The sequence below is a fragment of the Lynx canadensis genome, chromosome A2 (genome assembly GCF_007474595.2).
Source record: "Lynx canadensis isolate LIC74 chromosome A2, mLynCan4.pri.v2, whole genome shotgun sequence".
NCBI classification, from domain to species: domain Eukaryota; kingdom Metazoa; phylum Chordata; class Mammalia; order Carnivora; family Felidae; genus Lynx; species Lynx canadensis.
The window spans coordinates 9,026,541-9,037,294 of NC_044304.2; the positions used below are offsets into that span (position 1 = coordinate 9,026,541).

At 60.6% G+C, this 10,754-nt stretch overlaps 1 protein-coding gene across 6 annotated transcripts in view; it reads left to right on the top strand.

Moving 5' to 3' along the window:
* The window catches only part of NFIX (nuclear factor I X), a 95,080-nt gene extending 84,670 nt beyond the window's left edge, over positions 1-10,410 (top strand). For 4 of the 6 annotated variants that reach the window (XM_030301683.1, XM_030301687.1, XM_032591338.1 and 1 more), the window contains 3 exons: positions 3,580-3,727; positions 5,856-5,947; positions 10,328-10,410. In XM_030301683.1, the coding sequence (XP_030157543.1) occupies positions 3,580-3,727; positions 5,856-5,947; positions 10,328-10,342 (255 nt within the window). In that variant the 3' untranslated portion in view covers positions 10,343-10,410. The remainder of the gene's footprint in view (positions 1-3,579; positions 3,728-5,855; positions 5,948-10,327) is intronic. The other 2 variants (XM_030301688.1, XM_030301690.1) reach the window with 1 other exon arrangement.
* The last annotated feature ends 344 nt before the right edge of the window (positions 10,411-10,754 follow it).

Below are 10,754 nucleotides of genomic sequence, written 5' to 3' on the forward strand. Positions count from 1 at the left end.
TGAGACTCACTGATCTAAAGCCTGAAGGAGTAAGTTCCTCACCTCTTTGAGACTCTGGAGTTACAGACCATCTTTGCAGAAAAATACACGCGCCCAGAAATGTTAACAGTTTGCAGAAGGGTTCCGGGCACCCCTGTGTTCATCCTCGGACCACAGCGCGAGCCCCTAATTGAGAGGCGCCAAGTCACCGACGGCCAAGGCCAAGTGGCGACACCGCTCGGAGGAGACGCAAAGGGCAGAAGGAGGATGCCTGGTTCGCTGTATTTTCTGGCAGAGAAGAGACGACGAAACGAACGCGATGGAGAGGTCACAGGGCCTGATGGGATGGCGTGAGTCTGGGAGGCGGGAAGACTGCTCGTAGCTCGGCCTCATCCAGCAGCGCCCAGAGCAGCCAGGCCTGCGTCTTCACCTGTCAGAGGAGAATGAAGAGCTATCCCAGCCTCCAGGTTCCTTCTAGCTTTTAACTCCTGAGGTTTTCAGGCACCACAAAATCACAAGACCTTGCGATTTTAAAACCTCGACTTGTACCCCAATCAGAGCTGAGACATCCTAGCCTGGTTGGAAGTAGCTTCCAGAAACTAAATGTCGTACATCAGCGGTTTTCAACGTCCGGCCGTATGGGGCTGGGATTGGCTTTGTCAAGTGCGATTAACGATTTAGATCCTCCTGAGGGGAGACAGGGTCTGAGGACTAGGAGGAGGCACGGGCCACCCTATGGGAGCAAGGGCTGCCCGGAAGGCCACGTGTCCCAGCTCCTTGGGGGCCCAAGCTCAGGATGGCCTGGCCTGAAGGAGTGAGGCTGTGATCTGTTGGGATTGTCTGTTTCCTGCCCCGATGGAGGATAGGCACAAGATAGGCTGTAGAAATGGGGAAAGGCAGATGCCGTGTGCATTTCAGCCTCACCCCTGTAGGGCTGGAGACCCCTGCCCTCTGGCCTGTGCTTTTGCCTGTTTCTGAAATGACACCTGGCACAAAGGGTCTCCAGCCCAGGACACAAACAGGGACCAGCAGCCCCGGCTTGCTTTGGTCAGGGGCCTCTGAGCGCGCAGGAAAGATGAAGTCAAGGGAACCATATGGAGGGATGGTGTTAGACCTTGGTGTCGGTCATCAGAGGTGAAGGGTAGTGGGTAGAACAGCCAGAGTTCAGAAGGGCATGGCCTGCACGAGTCAGCCATGGGGCTCGACGGTTTAAAGTGCGGCCGGATGGACGAGTGGATTCAACTCAGTCAGTGGGACTTGACAGGTGCCGCATGGGCCACGCAGAGGTGGTAGTCCGCAGGCTTGTTGGGGAGCCTGGGAGGCAGCCTACTTCGAAGGCTCCGGTGGAGGTCAAGAGCATCTTCGAAAACAGGGGGCAGGGGCACCTGGGTGGCTCAGTCGGTTAAGCGTCCGACTTCAGCTCAGGTCACGATCTCGCGGTCCGTGAGTTCGAGCCCCGCGTCGGGCTCCGGGCTGATGGCTCAGAGCCTGGAGCCTGCTTCGGATTCTGTGTCTCCCTCTCTCTCTGCCCCTCCCCCGTTCATGCTCTGTCTCTCTCTGTCTCAAAAATAAATAAACATTTAAAAAAATTAAAAAAAAAAAAAAAGAAAACAGAGGCAGAGAGAGATGGATGGTGGCTTAGGGTATCTGGCTGGCCCCACGTCGGGGACGGTGTTTTCTGGGCAGGCCTTGAAGGGCGTGGGAAGGGGTGTTGTAGACAGGACATTCTGCAGGGAGCGCGTGTGCAACTCCTGCTCAGGCTGTGTTCCGGAAACCCCAGGTGGTCGGCAGTGGGACGTACTTGGCGGGAAGGGAGTGTAGGGGCATGAATGGTGGAGACCCCCCGTTTGGGCTCCACCACATGGGCCTTGAATGCCCAACTGGGGAGCTTGTATTTTGTGTTACACGCGGTCAGAGCTGTGGAAAGGAAGGGGAGAAGCCTGAGAACCTTTGGATTTGGAGAAGAGGGTTGGGATGAGCCTGCCGGAAAGAATCTATAGGATCCCTAGAATCAGACAGACACGGTTGTGAGTTTCAGGCCTCACCAGTTACAGCTGGGTGACTTTGGAGAAACCGCTTAGCTGCACAGAGCCTCAGTTTCCCCAGTTGTGAAAGGGGGGAGAATGGAGCTCCCCTTGCATCAGGGATTCCCACCCGTGACACTATTAACGATTGGATCGTTGCGCCTTTATCCTGGGGGCCATCTCGTGGGCTGCAGGGTGTGTAGGAGCAGCCCCGGCCCCCAGATGCCAGCAGCACCCCCCTCCCCAAGTTTTGCTACCCAGAATGTCTCCAGACATTGCCAGTGTCCCCTGCCGGGGCAGAATCCACCGCACCGTCCCTGCCCCAAGCAAAAAGTGCTGCCTTACTGGGTCTGAGGATTGGACGGAACGTGAGTCAAGTGCCTCGTACAGAGCTAGGCCGAGACCCTGGGCTGACGAGTACACCGTTGGCATAGGGGAGACCCCTTGGGAGTCTCATTGCCCTAGTCCGGGTGAAACCAGGGAGGATAGTAGTTGGGCTGGCTGGAGACATCAAGGGAGTGGACTCCACAGGGTCCGCCCACCAGCAGAAGAAGGAGCGCAGGAAGCTCCCAAGGTCTCACAACCTGGGTGGCTGGGTGGCAGAACATCGCCCCTCGGGACAGGGGCCCGTTCAGGACCCAGAGGTCTGGCCCAGCCCAGGCAGTAGGTGGTGGTTGAGAGCGCCGCCCGGAGCGGTGGGAGATGCGTGTCCGGAGCTCCAGGGAGGCCTCTCCAGGGAAGCTGTGCTCCGCCCCTCCCTGTGGTGCCTTCGCCCCCTGAATCCCAGAGGCTGACGCACCCAAGGCCACGTCCGGGTCTGGGGAGGAAACTTGAATCTGAGGCGCCAGAGAGGGAAGAAAGACAAGGAGTGGACCTGGTGACCGGGCAGCCCAGGCTTCCGAGGGCACTGGACACGGAAGTCCTCTCAAAGAGCCTCGTGGGAACCGGAGCAGCGATGGATTTTCCTCTCGGGCCGTTCTGTAGAGAAGAGGCCGGCACCCCGGGATCCTCAGGCTGCCGGAGCCAAGGGCGAGCCCCCCAGCGCCCAGCATCTCCCCAGGCCGCGATGTGGGATGGACGCTGGAGGGCCTGTAGTTCTTGGCTGGGTCAGCCGGCCCCACCCCGGGGGCCCACAGAGGGAGGCATGCGTGTGTTTTCCGGGGACAGTGTGTGTGGGGTGGGGGCGAGCTGGCGCATCTTACCTGCTGAGGGAGAAGGTCTTCAAGAGCGTGAGAGTTCTAGGCGCAGCTGCTTATATGGCTAGGTGACATGTTTTAGTACCTAAAACATGTTCCCTGAGAAATAACAGACCACTCGTCGGACGCCCCCTTTCGTCCCTCCCTCAACTTCAAAAGAGGACCACAAAAAAAAAAAAAAAAAAAAAGAGAGAAACACCTGAGAGACCAAATAGAAGCCTCACACCCTCACCCACCCTGTGCCCCGGAGGAGAGGACCCCATCCTGCATCTTCTACCGGGAGCGCCCGCTCTCAGGAGCGAGCTGGCGTGGCCGCGCAGGGGAGCGTGTGTCTGTGTGTGATGTGCCTTCATGCGTCACTCTATTTATGTTGTTCGCAGCCCAACGGTAGCGGCCAGGGCAAAGTCCCGGGGTCATTTTTGCTACCGCCGCCGCCTCCAGTGGCCAGACCTGTGCCCCTTCCTATGCCTGATTCCAAATCCACCAGCACTGCCCCAGACGGCGCCGCCTTGACTCCTCCATCACCTTGTAAGTGGACGATGAAACCGAAACCACAACGCCCAGCATCCCTGGCCCATCCAAACAGTCTCCACTGCAAAAAGAAAAACCCCTGCCCCGCCCACCGCCAAAGCACCCCAACCCAGAGCGCCATGGAGCCTCCCACCCGGACAAGAGCAGAGCTGAGCCCCCCAGTCACGGCCTCCTGGGCCTCAGTTGCACCAGCCAGCACCCCACAAGCCCCCCCCTGCCCACCCGCGGCTCCCAGCCGGGGCGCCCCCCCCTCCCCCCGGCCCAGGCCCCTCCCGGGGGCGGGAGGGGGAGCACAGTGGGGCACGCAGGCCAGGGGTGCTGGCCAGGGTGGGAGGGGGGTGGGAGGCGCAGCCATGCCATCTTCATGCCTGATTGCTGTTTTTTTTTCATTTTTCGTTTTTTTTTTGTTTTTTGATTTTTGTTGTTTCGTTGTGCCCCGCTACACAAAAAAAAAAAAAAAAAAAAAAAAAATTAAATGTGACCACAAGGCGACGCCACCACCATCCCCTTTTGGCCTTGCGCCCTCACCTCCATTCGGGGGGCCCGTGGGCCTCTGACGGTACAGCAGGCCAGCCCCTGACCTCCTCCCCTTCAATCTCACATTTGGTTTCTCGTTGTTCCTCCTTTTTTTCCTCCCCCCTTCCCATCCCTGTCCCTTCCCCAGGTTGAATGTTCCAAGGACAAGGGCGGGCTCTGGGCCTTGGCTTCCTTCATCTCTCTCTCTCTGTCTCTCTCTTTTAACCAATGACAAATTTTGTCAAAGGGAAAAGAAAATCTGAGTTGAGAGGCCCCAGGTAGACCCGACGCGTGAAGGACAGGAGAGGTGGAGGGTGGGCAGCGTGCCGTCTTCGGGCAGCGGGGTGGGCAGCACTTTGGGCGCCCTGGGGGCTGGCAGGACTTCCTGGTCAGCAGTGGGAGGGGCGGCCCATCTCACTTTTCTCCGTCTCGCGCTCTCTGTTGCCTTCTTTCTCATGGTTTGAGTTCTTTTCCCCTTTCCATCCTCTTCATGCCATCTTCCCATCTGCATCCGCCATAAGACACGAAGTCATGGTCATGGTCATTGGAGGTGGGCAGGGTGGGGGGAGGAGGCGCCCGGCTGCAGGGTGGCGGTGGGGGGGGCACCCTGGACAGAATCTGGTGAGCACGCAGTCCCTGGAGTGTGTCTGGTGGGGAGGGTGTGTGGGGGCGGGGGGGGGGGGGAAATCCCCGGCAGCCTGTGACACTCCTTGTCCCTTCTGGGGACATCTTCTCTACCGGGGGTGCAGGACCCATTCCCTCCCATGGGGCTCCAGCCAGAAAACCTGAGAAGAGCTCGGGGCCGTTTGGCTGCCCATTCGCCCCCTCAGGCTCCAGAACAACCACCCCTGGGCACCGAAGCCCGAGGGTTCTGCCAGGCCCTCCAGCGTCCTCCTCCTCTGGTGCCTTGGCCCACCTCAGGCCCTGGGAACCACAGGACCTGGCTCATCCATCAGAGGACGAGAGCGCCTGCTGGGCCTGAGCCTTGCCACCTTCGGGCCCGAGCTGGCAGCCGGCTCCTCTCTCTGACCCTGTCCCACCCCGCGCAGCCCGCTGTTGGGCCCCTTCAAATTCCCTGAGCCATCGGCCCCATCCTTGGGACTGCCCGGTGGGGTTGAGCGGTGCAGCACCCACCTAGCTGACCTGGTTGGAGAGGTGGCCTGGCTGAGCCGCCCTTCCCTGAGCAGGGTGGGGCCGGCCCGCCAGAGCTCCCACCCTCCCGCCCTCCCAGGCTCTCTCTTTCCGGACCCGGGACGGTCAGTGGGAAAGCAAGGGTGCCTTGCGTCCGTGAAGGCTGTCCTCAGTCCTGCTCGGTGCCTGGCTAGGGAACAGAACAGGGTCGGCTGAAGCCTCCAGGGCCCCTCCCTCACCCTGGGCCAGGAAAGAGGACGCCTGGCTGAGGCGGGGTGCTAGGGGTGGGGGACGGAGTGTGCTCCTGGTCAGTGAGAGGATGATGGGACCCCTCCGGCCTGTCCTTCCCACTGCCAGCCTAAGCCCTGGCAGCATGGTCTAATCCAGTCTCTCCCTCTCTCAGCAGCCCCGAAGGGCAGTGCCCGGGCAGGCCCCAAGGCCTCACGGGGTCTCTCCCTCTCTTCCCTGCTCCCCACAGCATTCGCAACGACAGGCGCCTCCTCTGCCAACCGGTTTGTCAGCATCGGACCCCGGGACGGCAACTTTCTGAACATCCCACAGCAGTCTCAGGTAGGAGGCCCCACCCACGCTGTGGATGTGGGCAAGGGGCAGGGGAGGGGGGGGGGCGCCGCACAGGCAGCGGCGGGGGCATCTGGGGAAGAGGCCGGTTCCTTGGGGCCAATCCGGGAGGAAGGGCCAGGGCAGGGCTGGAGGGCCCGGGCTTCTGCGCGCCCAGCTGAGCCTGCCTCCCCAGGCAGCCCCCAGGTCCTCTGGCTAATCAGCTAATTGGATAATTAGCTCTGACAGCCCCGGCCCTGGGGAAGGCGGCCAAAGACCTGAGGCTAGAGGCGCTCTGGGCCAGGCCTGGTGGGAGCCCGAGGCCCCGTCAGGAAGAGGACAGCGTCTGCCTGTTGCTCTCCTCCCGCTCCAGCTGGAAGCCCTGGCCCCCAGCCCTCCTTTCTTCCTTGGCTTTGGGTGGGCTGGGCGAGGGGTGGAGGAGGGACAGAGCCGTCCTGGTGGGCTGCGTGCCCAGAGACTCTGGCACCCAGGGTAGGGCAGGGCCTGTTGCCACCCTGGAGGCCCCTCCCTCGAGTCCCCATGAATCCCGTTAGAGGGGAGGCTGGGCTGCCGGAGCCTCCAGTCCAGCTCCCCGTCTGTCCCCAGTCCTCACAAGGAAACCTCCAGCCCTCCTGCTGGAATCTCCTGGATCCGGCTTTGTACAGGCATCTGTGCACACACACGCATGTGGGCCCCCTCCTCCCTGTGCCTGTCCCCAAGAGGCTGGGAATAGCCCGCGGAGCCCAGGGCCCCGGGGTGCAGGGAGGACCCACCTCAGGAGCCGGGCAGAGGCAGCTTTTACAGCGCGGGGCTTCTCGGAAAAGAACGTGCAAATATCTTTCTCTTTTTCACGGTTTACAAAAACATCACCCTGTGAGCCCAAGGCCTTGGAGGCTTTCTCAGCCCCAGGAAATCCACCTCAGCCCAGGGCCCCAGGGCCCCCTTTTTCGGCTCCTGCTCCTTTACTGCTCTGAGGCCTGAGTCCAGAGAAAGTTGGTGGATGGAAGTTTTGTGTGTGTGGTTTGAGGTTTTGTTTTTTTTTTTTTTTTTCCCTTTTCCTTTCCCTCCCTCAAAAAAAAAAAAAAAAAAAAAAAAAAAAGCCAAAAAACTTTGTCAAACTTCAAACTTCAGAGCTCCCTAGTGGCAAGGAGGGGAGGGGAGGGGAACTTCAACCCCCTCCAGCTTCCCACCCCCTTTCCCCAGAGTCACGTCTGACCCGTCTGGTTTCCAGGAGCAACCAGACATGATGTAACACCCAGATGAACTTGAACTTGGGGGTGTTGAGAAGAAAAACAATGGCTCCGAGCAGGGGCTGGAGCCAGCCCCCTCCGCTGCTCTGTGCCAGGGAGGCAGAGAGAGCCCTGCTGGCAGAGGGCGGGAGGGGGTGCCAGAGGAAGGGACAGCAGGCGGGCCTCCCCTCCTGGCTGTGGGCCGGCACCAGGCAGCAGGGCTGCGTCGCCCTCTCGCCCGCCCGCCCTCCCTCCCTCCCTCCGCCCCAGCCGCCTATAGCTCCGACTGTTGTTACTTGCTCACTCTTGGGGACCACGGCCCCGGCCTCCCCCACTCACCCTGTTTCCGCCTCCGTGTGCTTTCCCTTCTTCACTTTCTCTGCGCACTTTGCTTAGACTTTGGGGCCAAGTCAGAGTTCGAGGCAAGTTTGGGAAACGGTCTTCCTCCCTCTTGTTTTGCAAGGGGCCTGGGCCCCGGGCCCCGGCAGGCAGGTGTGTCTGGGGGTGCCGGTGGGGGAGACTGGGCAGCCGGGCAGGGCCCAGCCGCTGAGAGAGCCCTTGGGCCTGGGGGCAGGCAGGCGACTGCAGCGGGCGCAGGGGGTACGGTGGGGGGCGGTTTCCACAGTAACCAGTGACTTTAGCTGATCTCTGGAGCACCAGATGGAGAGAGAACAATAGAATGAGGGAAGAAAAGAGAATTTTAGCAATTTTGTCATTCCCTGGGCAGCGCTTTTTACTTAGTTTTAATCAATTTTGGACCTGGCTCAGGAAGTAGAGAGGGTGAGCAGGAAAAACCACTTTGTGCTTGGCAGCCGATGCCCCCCCCCCCCTTTCCTGGGATCCGTGAGGAGGCACTGGGGAGCTTTCCTGGAAACACCTTTGTCCCTAACTCCAGGCCTTGAACTGGAGTCGTCTTCCTCTGAGGGAGGGGTGCTCCCCCGTCCCGAGCACTGGTGGTTGTCCCCCTGCTGTGCAGCTCAGGGGACCCCAAGGGGACCAGCCTGGGGTCTGGGCCTGGTCCGACAAAGACAGGGGCCAAGCAGGCCCTCCGTGTCCCGGTTGTCCCCCGCCCCCCTCCGTCACAGGGAGGGTGAGGACCAGGCTCGCACAGCCGTGGCGTGAGGGTTCCGGTGTGGTCTCCCCTTGGGAAGGGGGCTCCAAAGAACACCGAGGCCTGAGACCGCAGTGACAGGGGCTCACTGCAGACAGCTCCCCTACCTTCTCAGGCCGGGACCGGAAGCCCAGGGGCTAGCTGCCGACTCAGGCCCCGCCAACAGCTCAGGGGGTGCCTGGTGCCTGGGTTTCCCCCACGCATGGCCACGTGTCCCACGAGCCTCCCTTTCGCCTTCAGTCAGCGGATGGGGCTGGACTTCGGGCAGGTCCCCTGGGAGCCCCGCCGCAGGACGGCCGGTCTCCTCCGTGCGTGCCGTCCAGCACGTCGCAGGCAGTGAGCATCTCTGCCCGTCTGGCAAATGCCAGTAGCACCCCAGTCATTGGGGCACCCCCAGAGCCCCATGTTTCCCAATGCCTTCCATCTGCACCATCCACCCGGGCAGCCACTGGCCACGTGTGGCTGTTGAAGTTTAAATGAAATAACTAACTAGAGAAGACTTTTAGTCCCTCAGCCACACTGGCCCCATTTCAGTTGCTTAGAAGCCACTGCGTGGCTACTGGCTACCAGATCGGATAGAGCAAACCGGGAATGTTTCCGTCGTCACAGAAGGTTCTCGGTGATCTTCCAGGCCCCTGCTGACACTAAAACTCCATGTGTTTATCTCACAGTAGATGACAACCTGCGGTCCCCAACCAGAGCCGGCGGGGCAGGCCCGGCCTGCAGGCATGATCTGTGTGTCTGAAACAAGTGTTGTTAAACATTGACAACTTTCACATGAAAATCCGTCTGGCCCTTTGGCTTCTTTTGAAGAGTTGGCCGATCGGGCCCCCCCCCCCCCCCCCCCCAGGCCCTCACTCCAATGTGGCAGCCTTGGCCCTGGGCTCCCTGGGAGCATGCCACATGAAGCAGTCAGGAGCATCGACTCTGAACTGTTCCCTGCATTTGAGTCCTGGCTGGGCCACGCGGGTGGGCGGTGTAGCCTCAGGCAGATCAGCCGCCCTCTCTTCATCTGGCTTCTGTGTGTGGTTGGAGCAGGGCGGGAATGGGTCACCACCTAGTGCAGGCTCTGTTAGCCCGGCTTGGCCCCTGCCGATCTGAGTCTGCGGCCCGGAGCCCCAGAGGAGCCCTGAAATACATTTTCAGGGACCCCTTTTTGGCCCCAAGGGTATTACCCAGGTACTGTAGGCCAGAGAGAACACGTCCCCCTTCCAGCCCTCCCCCGCTGCCCCTTGGCCACAAGGTGGGGCCAGAGCCTCTGGTGGAGGGCATTGCCAGGCGGCCAGGCCTCCGGGTCAGGTGTGTTTTGTGAGCAGGAGCCACCAAGGCTCGTTTGTGGGAAGGTGGCTCCCCCTGCTGGCACCCTTAGGGAAGCCACTCCTGCCCCAGGGAGACTGCGGTCCTTCCCCAGCACCAGGTGCCCTGAGGATAGAGGATCAGGCACAGTGGGCTACGGAGCCCCTCCCCCAGGCCTGGTCCCGCTAGGGACTAAAGCCATGTGGCATCCCCCGCCCCCTCCCCAGCCTTTCAGCCTGTGGGACCTTGGCTGGGGAGTACAGACGGGAATTTCTGCTTTTAATCCAAAGAGACAGAAAGAAAACTCAGCAAGAAGCTGTGCCGCCCCCCACCCCACTCCCAAAACCCCTCTGGGGACAAAAGCTCCAGCCTGGCATCCTCCCCACCCTCCAGGACCCACACAAAAACCTAAACAATTGGAAACATGGCCAGATCCCAGGTCTGTGCCTGTGCCAGCTTCAGCCACGGGGGTCCCACCCGCTGGGCACCGTGCCCACGGGAAGGCCAGCTGGACTCTGGCACTGGGGGCAGGGTCTCTTGGGGGCGGCAGGATTCCCATCGGAGGTACCGACAGAATGGGGAGGTACCTCTTCGTGGGGTGCCGGTGTCCTTGGCTCTGCTGGGACTGGGCCCTCCAGGGACCTTGGACACTGGCCTGCAGTCAGCTGGCCAGGTGGGGGCAAGAAGAGCGGTGCCCCCCCCCGCTCTTTTCAATGTCGCCTCTTTTTTTTTTTTTTTTTTTTTGTCCCGTTTCAGTCCTGGTTCCTCTGATAAGATCGACAGAAGAAATGACAAAATGTAAAGAAGAGGTTCCTCAAACGGGGGGAGAAGAAATTTTGAGACGTGGAAAAATCCCCCAGCCCAGCCCCACCGAAAAAGCAAAAATTAGACGTCGTCAGCCACTCAGCCCTTCTCTCCTCCAGCCCGGGGACCCCTGCAGGCCCCCAGAAGCAGCCCAGTTCTCGGAGAGCCCTCGGAAGAGGTCTCGGTGGAGCTGTGCACCAGCAGCCAAGCAGAAAGAAACATGCAACACGGACTCTGTTAAGTAGAGGACAGAAAGAAAGAAAGGATGCGGCAGAACTGCCTTTCTCCCCTCCCTACCCCGCCCCAACCTTCCGGGGAAGGAACAAAATCAACCCAGCAAAGCAACCAGCACGGTTCTAAAGGGCCTCTCCTCCACCGT